Genomic DNA, 19,157 nt, shown 5'->3' on the forward strand with positions numbered 1-19,157 from the left:
ACGCGCTGCTGACGGTCTTGATTTACAACATGCAAATTAGCGACAGTTTGGAAACCACAGTTTGCTCAGAGGAAGACACGGGAGGGGCAGATCTCTGCAGCTCAGGCACGGTGACCTCAAGCCGGGCGGGACGAAAGGCGCGCTGCCACACGCTGCCTGCGGGCACAGCTCCGGCAGCACGATGCAAGCGGCAGCCCGGCACGCGGCAAGGCTTCCCTGCTGCAGCCTGGCCACAGCAACACTGCGTGCAGCACATCGTGTCCGACAAGCCCTGCCCCAGGAAGGCGGGCTGCAGCTCGGTGACTAGCCCTGCGCTCGGTGACTAGCCCTGCCCTTCCAAACGTGGAGATGTAAAATTAGCTCTTTCTAGCGAAAGCTTGGCATGACCCCTTCACCTAAAGCTGGCGTCAACATCCTTCATACACAGGAAGCAAACTTCTAATTACAGAGACTCTGATTTTGCTATTCAGCAGTATATCCACATGCACAGAGCACTCTCCCACGCGCACCCGTCCCGACACCAGGCCAACACACGGGCTGGCGGGGCACTGCTAACTAGGGGCTCTCCCTTCGCAGAACGGCAGCAGCGGGAGCTCAGACTCCTCCCTCACATCTCAGTAGTTTTCTCTGAAATAAAAACACTCTCTCCTTGAAAAAGACAAATTAAGCAGACGCAATAAGTACAAAAACTGCAAGCGACAACACATTGGAAACTTACTGTTTGATGACAAAATGTCTACATCTGTGTAACATACTTGTGGCTAGTCAGATGTTCGGCAGATATTATGGGTATCTATAGGTAAAAAAATGTAAACAATGAGTAACGTGTGCCATGAGCCAACCCGGAGAGGCAGTATTTTGCTACAGAACATAACAGTCTGGAAAAGCGAGGACCAGCTGTGAGTTGGTGGATTTTACATTGTAACTATAAGTTAAAGTCAACTGAAGTGCTACAATAGCAACTTAAAATGGGAAAACATTGTGTTAAGTACTACTGACAAATACAAATAAGTATTATTGGTCATTGAGGCAACAACAGAAGTTAAAATCTACAAAGGTCATGCAGTGCGGTAATTGAAAATTGCCCTTTTTGTTGGCCTACACAAAATTCAGTGCTTTCAGCGTATCATTTAAAATGATAAATCCCACCCCGGCCTTGTTTCAGTCTGATTTTGTGAAGTGCTCCTGCTTTCCGTGTCCCTGGGGCCAGCCCCATCGCCCCGGGCTGGGGGAGAACACACCGCGCAGCACCTGGCTGCGGAGCTGGGACGGCCCCCAGCAGTGGAACGCTTCTCAAAATCTCCGTTTGCACAGACAGAACTCACTACATGGCTTCTTAATTGTCCCATCAACTCGTTTTCCTTTCTTCTTTAAAACAAAGTTAAGATGCCAGTGGGCTACAAGCAGTACGGGTGAGAGAACGTACACCCTGCCCCCAGTGCCGGGCCCGGGCCCCAGCTGTGCAGCGCTGCGCAGCGCGGTGCCTCGGCAGAGCCTGCAGGTCCGGCCTTAGTGAGGAGAACACTGATGCACACAGGACCAGAGGAACTGTGCGTTACAGAGAGGAAAAGGAGGTCCTGCTGGATGGAGCAAATAGATCTGTTCACGTGCAGGAAGATGTGCTCGGGCACAGCACACAGAACAGCTCCGTACGGCCACAAACAGCTGCTGCACTTGCAAACACTCTTTCCTTAGTGGGCACAAACACTAGCCTATTAATCCAAGCAGGAAAGGCAATGAAGAGGACTTCTCTTATCCAAACCGGCACTAGCTCTCGGCGCCGTTTCCTCCACCCCTTTTCCCTCTCCTCCCCTACCAGCATCACACAGCTCCACCGCACTGCTAACTTGCACAGAAATGCCTCGAGGGTAAGGAATTGTCTCGTACCATTTTCCTACTGCTGCAGACAGGCTGGCGCACCCAGCTGTGGAGAGCATCGGGGCGGTGCTGGCGGGACATGGCAGGGACCTCCAACACCAGTCAGTGAAGATGAAGGGCCAGATCTGAAGACTTTGGCATGCATGCACATTGCATCGTGTGGCGGTAAATAACTTTAGCATTGCTCACATGGTATATACATATATTCATTATATATGTATATATTGAGGTTTGGCTGCGGTACTTTACTAAGTGTGTTATGAGGCTCCAGGGAGGAGATGCATGAAATGATCCATTTCTACAACGGAAAGCTTCCCTGCGATCTGTTTGGGAAAGCGCATAGCAATTTGGACAAAGATTTTAAAATTGATGACGATTCTCTGTGGCTTGACTTGTTCTCTGTGCACTAATGGAGAACCTAAGGACAAATCCTTAAATTAACTGCACTGTGCAGTCTGTTGCGGCACTGAGATGCTCCGGTGACACGCAAGCAGAGGCAGCTGTAGCCCCAGGCTGGCCCTCCCCAACACCCAGCAGTTCTCCTGCTGGTTTGCACCCAGGACATGGCCACCCGGCAAACATCTCCCTTTGAAAGGCAGAGCCACGGGAGCTCTGTTTGGGGATGTAAAACACTAGGGCGCTTGTAAGGCCTGGGCCGCCAGTCCTGTGTGTCCTGCAGTAGTATCACCCCTGGAACAGCACCCTTGGGTGCTAAGTGGCCCCAGCACCACTGCATGGGCGGGGGGCACTGCGGGGGCTCGGGGAGCTGGAGCTTGGCCTCAGTGAGCCTGCCTCACAAACTGACCTCCACTGCCAGGATCAACACCGATACAAAGCAACGCCTGCAACACATTACGGGCAACGTTTCCTCCCCTCTTCTAAAAGGCACGTGTGTGATTCCCCACTCAGAGCAGAACTGACGGCTTAGGGACATATGGCAATTCTCATTTTCTAGTACAACTCACAAAATCTTTTGTTTTTCTAAGAAAAACAAGACTGTCATTTAAAAGCTTCTCCTGTTGCACCTGCAGCCACAGACTCTGCGGGCAGCTCTCCCGCAGCCCGGCCATGCAGGCGCAGCCCCCGGGGCCGCTCCGCTCCCCAGTCATGGTGCTCATCCTCACCGCAGCCTCTGGGGCTTTCCTGGGAGGATTTCTGATGGCTCATTCAACATAACTGTTCTTTTTTTTCCCAAAATTCATCCAAGCATGGAAACAACTGGGCTAACTATCAGAAAATAAAGTCAGATTTTGCTGGGCATTTTATCAACAAAAGATTGTCTAGTGCAGAAAGTAATCGGCCCTTGCCTAGCAGAATCACAAGCAGAAACAAAAGCTTAAAACCTGCTTCTGTATGGCTCAGGCCCAAATGTCTTTGTTTTACTTTTGGAAGAGCTGAGGAGAGTCAGAACATGGTCAGACTGCTAAATTCAGCGTTACAATCCTGAACCTGCCACCCCTCTGCACAAAAGTTGTACTGATCTGAGTGGAGCTCTGCACAAGGAGGAACCCTAGGCTTCACAGAAATAGAAATAAGTAATGGGTTCCTTGTATTATCCCTTTCTCTTTGCATCTCTGAGAGCAGAAATAAGCAGCACGGCCCATAAATGTTGAGACTGAGTCAGAAACTCTATTATCGATTATTTTTAGCATCAGAAATGGAACTGCAGCACCTTTGGAGCATGGATAAAGGCTCATTAAGCTGTGCTGCAGATCTTACAGAGAATGTGTAGGCCAACAAGAGGCATAATCAAAACCCCCATGCTCATTAAAGCACTGATTTCAAGATGTCTGTAAGGAACAAAGCTGTAAATTAGCAAACCTGGTTGGCTGTGGCTGTTGCAGCGAAGGGAACACTTGTGGCAGATGTTGTTGCTGCAGACACAGTGGCTGGCGTAGCACCGTGCACCATGGGAACTTTCGGAAGGAAAATCATATAAGCAAACATACAGAAGAGTGTAGCAGTATGGGAACCAGAGCGACATGTGGTAGGATCATTGAGCATGGTATTTATCACAGCAAAAAGCCCGAGACGTCATTGGCAGCGCGTGACATGCAACCACAGTGCAAAGCAGGACAACATGCCGGGGAGAGAGAGGGGAGGGAAATGAAAGAGAAAAAAAGGGGAAAACGCTTGTTACCATCAAATCGAGAAATCGACACAAACAAGCTTCATCATTTCAGTACAAAAATCAACAGAAGAATTTTTAAATGCCCTTACACTTACATGTTTTTGTCTTTAAAAAATTCAACCCAAATATTTACTAGAAACAGAAATTAATCTTGTTGAAGGACAGTATACTTCTACGTCGCTATAGCAAGACAGTCTTTATTTAAAACGAGATAGTTTCTAAACACTGGAACTCATAGTCCAATCAAAATCCACCAAGGAACCATGTGCAATTCAAACAACTGCTGTACGGGACTGACAACATCTATGTGTCCGTGTCAATTAAATAAAACCAGTGCATTTAATTGACAGGTGTTAGTGCGGGAGGCTGAGGGGATGGATTGGCACAGGAGCTACAAGTTACGATCTAGCAGTGGATTTTGAGGGTCCGTGAGCTGCACCACAGGTTTAAGATAATCAAGAAACAAAGCTGGCACCTACCAACACTTGTAGCGGGTGTCATGCACAATATTGAGCCTGCCCATCATGCATTGCAACAGGAAGGTGGATTTGGAAAGGGAAAAGAATTAAAACAACCCATCACACGTGTCATTAGAAAATTTCATTTGAACAAAGAAGAAAAATTGTTATTATGGGAACAGTGGCACGAAACCGTCAGCACAATCAAACCACACACAGCACAGTGATCCATCAGAACTGGCCTTCAGAAAGGGAGAAGCGGGCTGAGCTGGGTGTGGGGCTGGGGCTGAGCTCGGGTATGGGGCTGAGCTGGCTGTGGGACTGAGCTGGGTGTGCGGCTGTGCTCGCCTCTGTGACTGGAGCACCAGCACTGCTACGAGGGCATCCTGCAGCTGAACCTCACTGCTGTTCTAATCTCTCTGCCTGCTGACAGAAGTGTTGCAGTGCTCTCTAACTGGGTTTCCTCGGATACAGCAAAGACTCAACTGCAATTGCACCTGAATGCAGTAGCCCAGGTCCGTGCTGCAGGCAGTGCTCCTGGGGCCCTGCAGCTCCCCTTTGGCTGTGCAGGTGACAGCACCTGCTGGATCCTTCCCTTCAGCAACAGAGCCACAAGGAACTTTATGAACATGAAGGTAACAACTGTAAAATGACAATAAGCTGCTAATTGTAAAATGCCTTCCATCACTCAACTCAGGCTTTTTTATTTTTGATTCTATTTTGATTTGAATGCTGACGTTTCAGAATATCCGTTTTTTAATAAAATATTTACTTTTTTATTTAATAAATTTCTAATTAAGCTTGATGCAGCAGAAACTAAGCTAAGTCCTGAAATCCAGGAATTGCAATGGAAATGGAGCTGTCAGTGGGAGCTGCTGCAGGGCTGCTTTGGTGTTCCATGGAGCTGTGGGCACAGGGCACTGCTCTGCAGGGTCCCAGTGTTGTATTAGGGGCACGCACGGCCTCAGAAGCATTGAAGTAAGCAGGAGAAGAGTCAGTCAACAGCACTACTGCCAGGGACAAGGTTATTCCCTGTCATCACTGTGTCTGCAGGGCTACAAAGAAAAGGGAATAATTCTGCTTCCTAATTACTGATCTATTTCTGTGTAATGGAAAAGATGGAAAATACTCACAAAGAAAGGTTAAAAGAAGTGTATCTTTCCTGACTTCCCCCCGTGTGAATCATTGCTGATGTCAGTGGGACCGCTTATGAGATTAAAAAATGGAACAACGTTTGGCCATGAAGTACAAACATGAGTAGAACTGTTTTCTCAGTCATGCTTCTGACACTCGGGTGTTAATGAGGATTTACAGAAGAACCTTTGAGTTCTGCCTCTCCAAAGAAGAGCCCTATTTATAAGATAGTACACGCTTCATTATATCTCGAACATTAGATCATTCTGTGCATAATTAGGCCTACATACTAAAAACAGGTTAGATTTTTGTAATGACTCTCTGCAATGTCCCTGTGAAGCTTTTCAGCTCAAAATTGCAGTCTGAGTTATCATCATTAGCATTACAACCAGTGCACGAAGTTCTGGATGGAAATCACAGCAGATGAACTTAAGACAGAGACGAAAATCCTAACTAGGGTGCAATGATGTGCAAATATGAAGATACAACGCTGTATGACCCTCTTACCAGTAATAAAAACCATTTTTGCTGTGACCTTAATATTCATCTCAACTTCAAAAGCTCTGACTAATGAGAACACATGAATAATAGATGCCCAGTTGCAGACATTCCCGAGCTGCTCAGCACAAGGCAGAGCATTAATGCAAGGATGTGCCAGTAACTGACGGCCACCTCACTTCCCGACCATTTCAGCAGTGGAATACAGCTAATCTGATGAACATTCTAAGTTCACCAGTGGCTTAAGCAGTTTCTTCTCCCCTTCACATTGTTTCTCTCAGCCTATTATACTCTGCCCAGTCTAGAAAATCCCAATGGGATGTGTCCCCTCACAGCACCAGTGCTCCTGTCCGGGAGAGCGACTGCAGACGCCCGGCGCTTTCCTCCCTTGCACATGGAACTCTGCGCTTCCACAGCTCCCGGCAGCCCCACGGGGCAGTGCCCAGCAGCTCCCATTGGGCAGCAGCAGAGCGGTGGCGGAGCCCCCGGGAGCAGCCTACACACAGGTGCCTCCCTGCTGAGAATTCTACTCTCAGAGCCCTCCCGTACACAGTGGGCATGCACAGGCCAGGACTGGCCGCACAGCCAGCTCAGCTCACCTCGGAGAGCCAGCACCATCAGCGCTCCCCTCTGTGCCTGCAATGCCTCCAGCCACTGGCCATGCTGGGGAGCTCTGGCAGCCCAGAGGGCAGGCCCTGTGACACCAGGTCCCCAGAGAGCAGGCCCCCTGAGAGCACGCCCTGTGACACCAGGCCCCCGGAGAGCAGGCTCTGCAACATCGGCTCCCTTGGGGGTGCACTGGCACTGATGGTCCCTCCCTGCCCTGACCTTATTCCTCTTGTTGGGCATATGCTACACTTGAGTGGCCAAGGCAGTTCAAGTGAAGCATCAAGAACTGCTGTGCCAGCTCCTACAGGTTTCGCAGCAGGTTAGCTAAGTAAAAAGGTAGGCTGTGCCGATGAGGTCTGGTGTACACAAACTATAACCCGAGTTTCTAAGTTTGAAGGGCACAATTCAAAGCAGTTTGAATACTTCCAGAAACCAGCCAAACCCCCTCGATTTAATGGAAGCAGAAAACGTCTACAGATAACTACATCAGTCACTCTTTACCAAAACAAACTTGTGAAATTGTTTAGTATCAGCAGGATGGGCTGTGATTGCTTATATATTTGGTCTGTATTTTAGAACATGGGCTAGAGACCTGGCCTCGTGTCTGCTCAGTCAAAGCCTTCCCGTTGACCTCCCGAAGCTTCTGCTAATACACGCTAGCGGTTACAATGAATTTTTGGAATCCAAGTAAGTTATTACCATCCACTACATCAAACAAATAATTTTTTGCCATTTAAATCACTATATGCCAAAATTCTACCATTAAGAAAGAATGGTAAAAGGCATTGCACCAAATTCCTCAGAATGCGCATCTGAAAATGTTTGGGTAGAGACTCAACAGTTCCATTTTCCTTTCTCCCCTCCCTCAGCTAGTCTGAGTTACAAAGAGCTGTCCTCAGGCTCCTTCCAGTTTTGAGGATGTATCTGTCAGACGTCCCCCCTGCTTTCCATCACTTACCTCCTAGACCGACAGTGCTTCTCTAACGTGGGGTTCATGTGGAAAAACCTGACTCACCTGCATTAATACAGGCAGAAGCTCACAGAGTGGGCTAAAATATGCTTCTGCATGAAGTGCTGTTTGCAGAACCAAAGCTATATTCAAGCTTTATGTCTCGTTTACTTCAAAGGGATTTCTGCTTATGTGTGTAGCACAGGCATCAATGCATTAGCAGCTGCACTAGGATAAGTGTAACTGTGGTTGTGTTGGATCAAAATCAAGTGCACCTCAGTTCTGCTTAGCTGAACAGCCCTGAGGCTCTGGCGGTGGAGGCGTGGATCCTGACTGCCTACACGTTCACGGTCAGCTATCTGTGAGACTGCCTAGCTGGGCCTTATGACCACTGCACCGAAACTGAAACAAAACCCTCCAGTTTTGACTCACACCTGCCTCTAAGCACAGGAAAGCAAAGGGGTCTCACAGCAAACAGAAACAAACACAAGAGCTGAAGAGATGTGTCATAAAGAAAAGTTAATTGAGGGAAAGAGGAATGAGAGAAAAGATTTCCAGTTCTGATTTGGGAGGACAGAGCACGGTGCTGATTTTTATGTTAGAGAGGAAAACACCCACCCAGCCTCCGAAAAGCACCGGGAGGGAAGCAGCCTCCTCGCCAGCATCCTCCGCTCGGCACAGCCGCACCGCGGCACCGCACGGCAGCTGGTGCTGGCCCAAAGCTCCCGCCCTCCCGCCCCGCCAGGCACGCGGCAGCACTTACCTGGTGGGAGAAAGGCTGTGTGCTGCTGCAGCTGCATGTTGGCAAGAGCTTGCTGGTATTGGAAAATACCAGTATTGAACACTGCGGTGGCACCATTGGTTTTTTCAAGCGCAGGCCTCTTTGGTAATGGGGGAAGTACAGCTTGAGGAATTCCCTGAATGGTGGATGGGCATAAAAATACAGTCCAGTAAAAAAAAAAAAAAAGGGTGAGGGTGTGGGATGTGGAGGAGGATGGGAGGGAGACAAAAAGAGAAGAGAGAAAAGAGAAAAGAAAAATCAGTAGAAGGCAAAAAAACCAGGCAGCACCATGTTTATCCATGAGCAAGCAAGCAGCGTAGCAGACTTAACTACCAAATAAAAGGCGAGGTCAAAGCTTCACAGGGGAGCACTACTTCGGCCTACCATGGCAGCAGTACAGGGAGACGTGTCGGAGCCACGCATTATAAGAACTGGAGTAACTATTACGCTACGGTAAAGCTTCAGGGCTTGGGCGAGGAGCAAGGCTATTGGGCAGGGGGAAGCAGCGCTGCGAGCTCCATGAGGATCAACACGTAGAAGCGATGTTAATCGGTGCGGCGCTGCCGGCACTACCCCACTCCCGGCCCCAGCGCCTGCCTGGCATGCAGAGCTCGCCGCATGCCGGCACCCCCAGCCGCCTCCACGCCGCAGCGCCACCAAGCCATGCCAACGCGCCCTGCGCCGGGCCCGGCCCTCGCGGCTCCCGGGGATGGGACGGGAATGGGACAGCAACAGGACAGATAGGATGGGGATGGGAAGGGATGGAATCAGATGGGATGGGGATTGGAGGGGATGGGATGGGAGAGATGGGATGGGATGGGAGGGCAGGGCAGGGGGTGGCAGGGCCTGCACAGGCTGAGGTTGCCATGGGGCCTGGCCCTGCTGCCCCCATACCCATCAGGCAGGGAGGGAGGGATCCGGGAGCTTTCGGACTCTGCACGTTAACCCCCAACTCGACTCTACAATACAGCTACATGCCAAGCTAAAAGGTGAAAGGTCATAGTACCAGGTCAAAGGTTGCCTCGAGGGGTCGCTTCAGTGATTTGACAGCCGACTGAGTCTTAATTAGCAGGCAGCGAGCACATGATGGCAATGGCCAGTGGGGTCAAGCGCATTAACATAAACAGCAAGCAGAGGTGCATCATGGGGGCAGCAGTGCATTTGGGTAGGTGAGAAAAAACAAATAAAAACAAATCACCGGATGCCGTGTACAACGGTAACAAGACTAGGCATGCACATCGGGGCGGCGGGGGCAGCGGGACGGGGGGCTCCCGGAGCCAGCCCCCATGTGCCCTGCACCGCACCCTGGCACCCCACACCCTCCCTGCGCTCACACGTACGGAAGGCACAGCCAGGGCCTGGGTGGCCAGGGCCTGTGAGCCACCGGGGCCTGGATGAGGCCAGGGCCCCAGTGCCATCAGGGCCTGCATGTGGCTGGGGACCCCACACCGCACTGGCCACTTGCCAGAGCCAGGCCCCGCACTGTGCCGGGCCCAGCTGAGTGCTGGCTCCAGCAGCCCGCCCGTGCTGCCTGCCGCGGGTGCAGGGTGGCTGTGGCCTCAAGCTACTCTGCCATGCACGCAGCCTGGCAGCAGCTCACCACCATGGGTCTATCTGTGCCTCGAGATAGGTATGCATCTACCCACATACAAACATACGATAGACTCTATATACATGTATGCACACACACACATATGCACATGTATATGTACATGTACTCCATACACCAGCAGGCAGAATTAGTGACATACTGTAACGGCCTGAAACTCTGCAAGAGCCAGTCTGGCACCATGTGCTGGGGCAGCTCGCTGCACCCCATACCAGCTGGGACCCCGAGCATGTCCCAGTGACAGTAGCTAACGCTGCTCGCTCCCTCTCGGCGCGCTCGTACCGTCAGATGCGGCTTCCCAACTCACCATGGCAGCCGCCGTCGCTGCTGCCTGGGCAGCTGCAGCCTGGTTAACCTGGTACTGGGCAGCCTTGATCTTGGCTTGCAGATGTGCTGGAGGGTGGAAGTATTTGCACTTTTCCCGTGAGCATCTCCCTTTGATGTAATCCATGCAGACCGTAACGGTGTTATCGTTGGTGTCGATCATGGCGCTGTCGGCGGGGTGAGCAAACCGGCAGTCGTTCTCGCCCCGGTTGCAGTTCCCGCGCTGGTACTCCCGACACACCTGCAACACCGGGAGGAGAGCTCAGCCCGGCGGCCATCCCACCCCGTCAGCACAGCGCCGGGCTCGCCAACAGGAGCGCTCGTGGTGCCAGGGAACACCGGGAGCGGCGGTGCCGAGAGCCACACACACAGCAGGCCTTACTTTGGCCCCACTGAGCCCCACTCAGGGCTGGTATTTGCTTTCAGAAGTGTGCTTGTGACCCATTCCCAGAGATCCCCTTCGGCATGGTGGGGTCCAGCAGCACCTGCTCTCTGCCTCTCCCTGGCCATTCACAAGGCAGCGGGGCCGTGCTGGGCAGGCCCCTGCGCTGTGCTGAGCATGCACGGTGCTGCCGGCTCCCCATGGCTGCCATGAGTAACACGGAGCGGCACCGCCACGTGGGGCTGTGGAGCTCGGGCCATGGAAGGGAGCAGCAGAGCTGCCACCAGCTTGGCACAGCCACGCCATGAGCAGAGCAGTAGAACCATGCCGGGGGACTGGCAAGGCTGCAGACTGCAGCCGTGTTACTGCCACCACCACATGGCACCAGATGGCACCGAGCACCACCACTGGCTGCATCCCAGTGCCAGCAGCACTGGCCCCACCTCACACACCTTGGAAACATTCTGCTTAAGAAAATGGCACGTGTTCTATTCATGGCCAGCTCTTCAGAAATCACAAACAAAAATGCACCTGTCATTTTAGATTTCAAAAGTTATAGGAAACAGAAGGAAACAAAAGCAAGTCTGTAAAAAAATAAAACTGCTTTAGTAGGTGGAATTTCCTTTTAAAAGTGGGTGCCGTGAGCCTGGATCAGCAGCACTTCCTCGAGACCCTTGGCTCCAATCCATACAACAAACCAGACTCTGCTGATTACTGGCTCTTCATCCCTGCCAGCATGCTGGCTGCTTTCTAGCTGCTGTGCTGCTTCTGGCCCAGCTGCTCATCACCCACAGCTCGGGAACGACACCCCAAGAACAGGCACCCTGTCACACGCGGACCTGCTCACAGGGAGCACCCTTTCTCCACGGTCATTCCAGTATATCCCTATTTATAGCCTTTTTTCCATACGGTGACAAAGGCTGTGGATGTATGTTTGGCAGCAAACACACCGACCCAAGCCAGCCAGGGCACCTCCCTTCCTCTTCCATCCCCACCACCCTGCCGCTCGCGGCTCAGTGCTCACGGGGCTGTTGTTGTAGCACACATGGAACGGGCTGGGTGCATTCCTCAGCTAGCAAACAACCACTTGCTTACTGGATGACTTTCGGGCCGATTGGTTCCTGGCCAGGCCTCAGCTCCCTTCCATTGCCTGTGAATGCCTTCCGGGCTGTAAATCAGTGTCTTTTACCCAAACACAGGCCTCCTAACTAGACAGGAATGAATAATTTCATTTGATTATTTGCTAGAAGTCTAGGAAAGCCTTTTGCTCTAAAGATAAAAGATGCAACAAACATGAGCTGTCTGCCTCTGCTCATCTTCTGCACTGGTAATCCACAGAACTAAGGTCTCAGAACAACTCTGCGCGTAAGCAGGAACTGCTCAATAAATAACCCAAAGATGACACACAAAATACACAGAAAAAGAGAGAGAGAAAAAGAAAACGCACAGAGAGGTAAGGAAACTTAACCCAGTTAAAAGCCAAAGGAAAATGACTAGAAGCCTGGAATAACTGGGCACAGACCTTGGCATGCACAGCACCAGCTTTCACAGAGCTGTCACACAGTGGCCAACAGGACAATGCCCGGCTCACAGTGGTGTTTGCCCATCTCTGACCACGGCTCACAGCACCAGACATGAGCCATGAAGCCACTGCGCCTTCTAACCAGGACGACCTGCACTGGCTTTTGAGCCACTGCGATGCTAGCCAAGTGTTTCCAATTCTTGTTTACTTACAAGCAAACAAAGAAAACGGTGTTACTTCTTGCCATAGGCACACAGTAATATATCACTCATCTGCTGGAGCAGAGAGAAGCATAGAAGCACGAGATGCAGTCTAGCCTTTCAGATCTGGAGAGTGTTTATCTGTTTGTTTATTAGTAGCTCTGTAATTAGCATCATCATTTTCCACTCAGTAAGCTAAGAAGCACAAACAGAACCTAAGATGCTGGCAGGGAGCCACAGGACTGTAGCCGCCGGCCAAGAGAACTGCCTCTCACCCGGATGGCACAGTGCCCCCCCGCAGCCTCTTCTTTTGCCTCCTCCCCTGCACTGAACTTATCAGAAGGGCTGCACTGTCATGCAGCATGTCACGAGTATCTCTAGTCTCAAGTCTCTAAGAACCTGCAAGCTGCTTTTTTTCCAGCAAAAAATGGCATCTGTGAAGCATGCAGGGAACAGCAGCTTGACTGTAGCTGTTCTGATTCTCGAATACTTTGAATAGAAAATGATAGCACTCAGAGGGAAACATGCTTGTGAACTAAGAGGGCAGCGGGCAGCTCCTTCCTCCCCCACCTCCCCTCCTTTGCGGCCTCTCTTCTTGTTTACCAGAAGAGCCAGCTTCTGGTCAGGATCTCCATGGCTGGGCAGGAACGTGAGGGGAGCTGCAGGAATTTCTGAATCCAGGAAATTTCCACCCTGGGCCCGATGCCTTCAGTGAGCGGCCAATGACCACTGCACATCTGCTCACCGTCAGCATGGGCAGTGTGCACCAAGACTTCTGAAGGAGACCTGCAGCAGGAGCAGGCAGCAGCCGAGCCCCACCAGCACCCACAGCTGCCCATGACAACACTGAGCCCTGCTGCTTTCCTGAGCCCTGGGCATGTGTGTGAAGAGCTCTCTGCTGTGGGACAGTGTGATTCAGTAGCCTGGAACACGTGTGCCAGCTGAATTAACAACTGAGTACATCAGTCTTGAAAATAAGTATTTAAAATTCTAACCAGAACAAATCATAGTCCAAGATTAGATGCTAACATCACATGGTTATTTTTTCATGGGACTGCTCATTCCAAGAGAGAGAGCCAACCATATAAAGCTCTGCAGTCAGGAAGAACAAATGGCAGCACGGTGGCAGTGCAAGGAGCAGAAGCCACACACTGCTTGGAGCATGCCAGCTGCTGGGAGGTAAAATCTTTCCAATCGGCTCTGCATTTTTCTAATCAATAAAACACATAACATTGATTTACTCTTCATAAAAAGTACGTGCTGATTCGTCATTCGTACACTAAATCTAGATAGCTCAGATTAAACAACTGCTACACTGGACAGCACTGCCACATTCCCTACATATTAAAGTATTGCAGCTGCATTTGCTGAGGGAAAAAAAAAAAGGAGGAGCAGCAGCCCCTGCCCACAGCAGGCACTGCACGTGTGTGGGAGCAGCGTGGAGCTGCACAGCAGCTGCACTGGGGCGGGCTCCTGGTCACAGCAGAACCACGCAGCTCGAGGGGAGCAGGAGACTGGGCTCAGGGAGCTGCATGGTGAGGGCAGGGCCACGGGAAGGCCTGCTAGGGAGGCATGGGCTGGGGTCAGAGGGGGAGGGACAGCCCTCCTCCAAGGACAAGGGCATCACTGAATTGCACAGCCAGCCAAGGTAAATGTAATCACAGCAGAGAAGCTGCAGCTGCTGGCAGGCTGGGATATCAGGAAATGATGTAATCGGGAAAAATACCTGATTTCAGGTATTCCTACAGACTTTTTCTAATTGTGAGAATAACATTCTCACAGCTCCCTCTTGTGTGGAGGACTGTGGCCCAGCAGCTCAGCCCCTCTCTGAACTGTAGAGACAGAACGCGTTGCCAGCGGAGGGCCAGGCGTGCAGGCAGGGGTTCAACTGCTGCAGCCCCCTCCCCTGCGTCCCTGGCTGCAGGCAGGGTGCTTGGAGACACCTCTCTCCAAGTTTTATTTCTGAGCCCAATGTGGCTCATTTAGGAGTTTATCTAACAGCATTTTATTTTAATCCCTTTCTGGTAAGTGTCCACTGTGAAATAAAGAGCTGGCTGAGGAGAAAACTCTCACAGCGGGTGACGTGCCTGCCCAGCGAGGCCGCCCCTCCTGCAACCTGAATGCGCTCCAAGGAGCTCTTTCCTTTGACACACCAACTCCATTGGGAAGTGCTGTGACCCTGCAGGAGGGCACCTGTGTGGATGTGACATCCGGGAACAGCGGCACTGGGCAGCTCACTGCCCGCTGTGCCTCACAGCACACGCCCACAGCCTGCTGCTTGCCGAGGTGATGCCAATGAGCAGAAGGTGCTCGTGGCCCCCGTCAGCAGAAGCATGCCCTATCACTGCAGATGCCTAGGCAGGTAGAAAGGCACTACCATTACGGCTGGCTGCACTCTAAAACAATTCCCTGCCACTGCTCCCACCACATGCAGGGACCAGCTCCACAACATCAGCTCACCCCGTGCCCTCGGACGCCTGCGGTCCTGGGAGCAGACATGCCGTGGTAGTGACACAGTATGTGGGAGCTGCTGGGTGCTGCCCCACACCTGCACTGGCACCGAGGGTATGGCACACAGCGTCACACCGCCTGCTGGGATGTCACCTACCCGCACCACGAGTGCATGGCACGGTGCTGGCTCCGAGCACAAGGCCAATATGGTACCAAGGACACGGCCAAGCCTTTCAGATCAGAGAGATTCAGGGCAAGGGGGAGCGAGAGCCAGCGAGGACCAGCACTTGCCAGGACCGCAGCAAAGGAGCACACAGAGGCGCCGGGCAATGCCAGCAGCACGTGCCCAGAGCAAGAACACGGCAGAGCTGGAAGCGGCTCCCGGCCGGCAGCTGCAGCAGGCCCTGCGCCCGTGACCATTAGCAGCTGCTGCACACACATTAATGCGGCCTCAGGACACCCTTGGTGCTCCGCTTCCCTCTGAGCTGCAGGATCAGGAGCAGAGCTGCAAGCACGGCGTGGGGCTGCGCGCTCTCCCTGCCCTCAGCCAAGGCAGGACACCATCAGCTGAGGTGATGCTTGCGGTTTGCTTTTGCCAGAGAACTACATCCTCCCTGGCACACACAGTGATTGGCACCGCGGGAGCAGCTACCATTGGCTCCTACCTCCAGCCTGTCCGTCCTCATCAGCTTCTGCGCAGCAGCAGCGGCGGCAGCAGGCACTGGGACACCAGGGTTGCCCGCCACCAGCATGGGCGCGGTGGGCAGGATCTCCGCCGGCACCAGCCCTGGGGACACGGGCCCCAGGTAAGGGTTGAAGGCAGCCGAGGCATTGGTGGCTAGGCTGGGCGCGACGGAGAACATGGGCTGCAAGCAGAACAGAGACACACGCGTAAGTACGGGCACCTGCCATGCCGCCACCCAGCACTCATGGGCACAGGACTGGTCCGCCGGTCTCGGAAGAATGCAGCCAAAGCGTGTGCAGGTGTCTGGTGCTGGTGAGAAAGGACTGGCATGAGGGCTGCAGTACAGGGCAGCAAGCTGCAGTACCAAGCGCTGCAGTGAGGATGGGGACCTGCTGCCTTACTGAGTGCAGGGCACGGTGCTGGCAGGGCCAGTCGGGCTCTGCCCAGCTCTTTGTCTCCATGTCCAAATAAAGCAGTTGCTCAAGGCGTTTCCATTTTTCTTCCAAAGTAATTTTTAGAAGGAAAAACAACAATGGAGTTAATGCAACTTTTTTTCTCTGTTTCCTATCTATGTAGGCCAGCCAGCACAGAGCACCACATGGCTTTGAGTTCCTGAGGAAATGACCCAATTGTTTGCAAGCAAGGAGCAAGTCTGTCTGAAACACTGCACAAAAACATATGCAAAGGTTAATGGAGAAAAAAAGCCTGATATTTGCATAAACGAGAGGGCTTTCTTTGACGTATCTGCTTTTTCATCCATGTGAATGAGAAAGAAAGAAATAAAATAATATTAAATTTGCTACTAATTAACCGTACTTTGCATTACTGAGTTATCGTCTATGCAGTAATGAACCTATTAGCAGGTTGAGAGAGAAGAATATTTTAAGCAATGGTTTTCACCGTCCGCTGCATTTTGACCGTTTAGCTTCTTCAGAGCCCCCAGTAATAATGTGCTGGCACCAGCGCGACATCACCGCACTCCAGTCAGGAAAGAAAAACAAAACTGTGGCATGCTTTGTAGCTGAAAACTTATGGGGAGGCAGCTCTGGAGTCAGTGCCCACACAGCAGCACGGCATGGCTGCGCCGGTACTCGCACGGCGGCACGGCCTCAGCTCGCTCCCTCACTTTGGTGCTGCGTGCAGTTGTGTTGAAGGATGCTCAAAAGAGCACAGAGAACGCCCTGTCTTCCCACGCTGTGGTAACTGCTACCAAAGGCAATTTACTGTGAAGATCCCTCCACAGCATTTTCTGATTTTCTCACCCACATACACTTTTTCTTGAAATAGGCGAGGCATAAAGCTCTATGGGAGAATAGCAGTTGTATTAAAAAAAACCGAACAGGCCACCGAGCGCTTCGCAGGAGGGCCATTCTCTGAGTCTGTCCCCCTGCTGCCAGCCCCATGGCCGCAGGCTGAGCTCCATGCACAACCCACGCTCCGAGCTCTGCCCCTCAGCACACAGTGAAACCTGAGCCCAGCACCTGGAGGGCTCCCCCGAAAGGCGGGAATACAGCCAGCAAGCATCTCCCCCAACGTATCCTACAGCATATGAAATTGCAAAGGAAATGGCTGCTTACTAAAATCACACACACATCGCTCGCACTCTTAAAATTAGAAAATATGTTATAAAAAAGAGAATTAAATTAACAAGTGAAACAACGTAGTCTCAGGCAAAAAGGAATTGAGCAGCACAAACACATGCAGACCAGCACTGGATTTCCCCAGTGGCTCCTGATGTCTGAGGGCTCCTACAGCCCCCTCGCTCCAGCACTCACTGCCCCGAGCACATACCACGGGTTGCAGCGGGGCTCCGGGCATCATGGCATTGGCAAGCTGCATCTGCTGGGCCAGCATGGCCATGTTCTTCTGCTGGATCAGGTTATTGCGGCCATTGATCTCCAGCTGTGTTTTTAAGTGCGGCGGTGGGTGAAGGTACTTGCAGTTCTCCCTCGAACATCGCCCCTGAGGAAGAGAAGGAACACAAGAGGCTTAGGCGGGCAGAGACACATCTCCCGGGGAGCCACCGTCACCCCAACCCATCCAGCCCTGCAGCCCCAGCTCCTTCTGGGGGTGGCCAGGTGTGGACAGGAGCGACCTCACAGCTCTGCTACCAGCTGCCTGCTTTGCCTTTCTAAACCATGCATTACTGCAGTGCAACCCCAATAAAATGCTACTGATGTTTGAAACCAGGCAAACACCAATGGCTGTAAAGTAAAGCATACACATCTCTTACAGGGACACATTTTTCCCCATGACAGCAGCGCATAGCGAGGCTGGAAGAGGCTCACCCGGTGCTGGCCCTGCACTGAGCAGCACTGGGCCACTGTGCAGCACTGGGGTCACCGGGTGGCACTGAGACCACCACAGCCATCTCACAGAGCTGGGACAGCAGGGTCACCTGGACCCACAGCGCGGACGCGTTTCATGCACTGCTTGCAGGGTGACAGCGCAGCCCCAGCTTTCACCGATGAGGAGATAATGCAATAACAAAAAAAAGTTAAAAAGGAGAAAATAATTGAATCCTCTTCTGGAAAAACAGATCCTTCAAATTACAGTTCTTTTCCTTTACTCATTCCTCTTTGAAACAAATCCAAGCAAGAACAGTGACAAGGCAAAAGACAGCCTTACGTTCAGTAAAAAAAAACATTTTTATCCAGAAACAAATCAATTCAATGCAGTTTGACCTTATCCTGCAATTCGGCTCAGAACACTGACTGTGCTCTTGTTGCAGCAGCTGCCAGCAGCCTGCGCTGCTCTCTGCCCTGCAGCCCGGGCACCCAGCTCAGCGCTGCCCACAGCCCCAGGCTCCTACAACACGTCCTCTTGGCTTTCCCGCTGGCTCTACCTGAGCCCTGCGCAGAAGATGCATCTGATGCACAGGGCAGCAGCCCTGACACCAGCTCCCAGCAGCAAGAACACACTGTGTTTCTGGGAAGGTAGATTTGGGTCGGCACAGCACAGTGCCAAATGTCACACCTCCCCTTCCCAAAACAGGGCCTATGTGAGTGCTGATTGACACCTGGCAGTCACTATCGTGGTGTAATTAAACCACTCACCTCCTCACATTCAATCCACCCTGAAACGGAGCTCAACAGCAGCAAGCAAGGATGGACACTGAGACACTGCGGGTTCCCCCCAGCCCAGCCCCCAGCTCCCAGCTCCCCCCAGGGGAGGACAGCGCTGCTCTGCCCCCTGTGCCACACAGCCATCCCATCGGGGTGCTGGCCCCATCATCTGGGCACAGGACAGGCAGGAACAGCCCCATTTCCCAGCGGTATTGGCCGGGTCTGGTGCTGGACACTCCTGGGCAGTGCCTCGGGAGCTGCACGCTGAGCACGGCTGCAGCAGTCCCCGCGATTCCCCCCCCCCGGGTCCTCACTCAGGAATGTGACGCCTGACATTCTGAGAGTAAAAGGGACAGCTTTGTGTCTGGATGGAGGGAAGCAGATGCAAGGTGTCGCGGATTTACAGTTATTTAGCACTCCATACCCACGCACTGCACCCAGCTGCGGGCACGGAGCATGGCTCGGCACAGTGTGCTAACAA

General features: G+C 52.2%; 1 protein-coding gene across 13 annotated transcripts in view; it reads right to left on the reverse strand.

Moving 5' to 3' along the window:
• Positions 1-19,157, reverse strand: part of MBNL1 (muscleblind like splicing regulator 1) — a 51,346-nt gene that overhangs the window by 3,213 nt on the left and 28,976 nt on the right. For 2 of the 13 annotated variants that reach the window (XM_021393625.1, XM_021393638.1), the window contains 8 exons: positions 17,403-17,573; positions 15,592-15,792; positions 10,355-10,612; positions 9,445-9,498; positions 8,421-8,574; positions 4,489-4,524; positions 3,700-3,794; positions 719-793 (listed from right to left, as the gene is read on the reverse strand). In XM_021393625.1, coding sequence (XP_021249300.1) covers positions 737-793; positions 3,700-3,794; positions 4,489-4,524; positions 8,421-8,574; positions 9,445-9,498; positions 10,355-10,612; positions 15,592-15,792; positions 17,403-17,573 — 1,026 coding nt within the window. In that variant the 3' untranslated portion in view covers positions 719-736. The remainder of the gene's footprint in view (positions 1-718; positions 794-3,699; positions 3,795-4,488; positions 4,525-8,420; positions 8,575-9,444; positions 9,499-10,354; positions 10,613-15,591; positions 15,793-17,402; positions 17,574-19,157) is intronic. The other 11 variants (XM_021393634.1, XM_021393629.1, XM_021393626.1 and 8 more) reach the window with 11 other exon arrangements.

Source organism: Numida meleagris, chromosome 4, assembly GCF_002078875.1.
Source record: "Numida meleagris isolate 19003 breed g44 Domestic line chromosome 4, NumMel1.0, whole genome shotgun sequence".
NCBI classification, from domain to species: Eukaryota; Metazoa; Chordata; class Aves; order Galliformes; family Numididae; genus Numida; species Numida meleagris.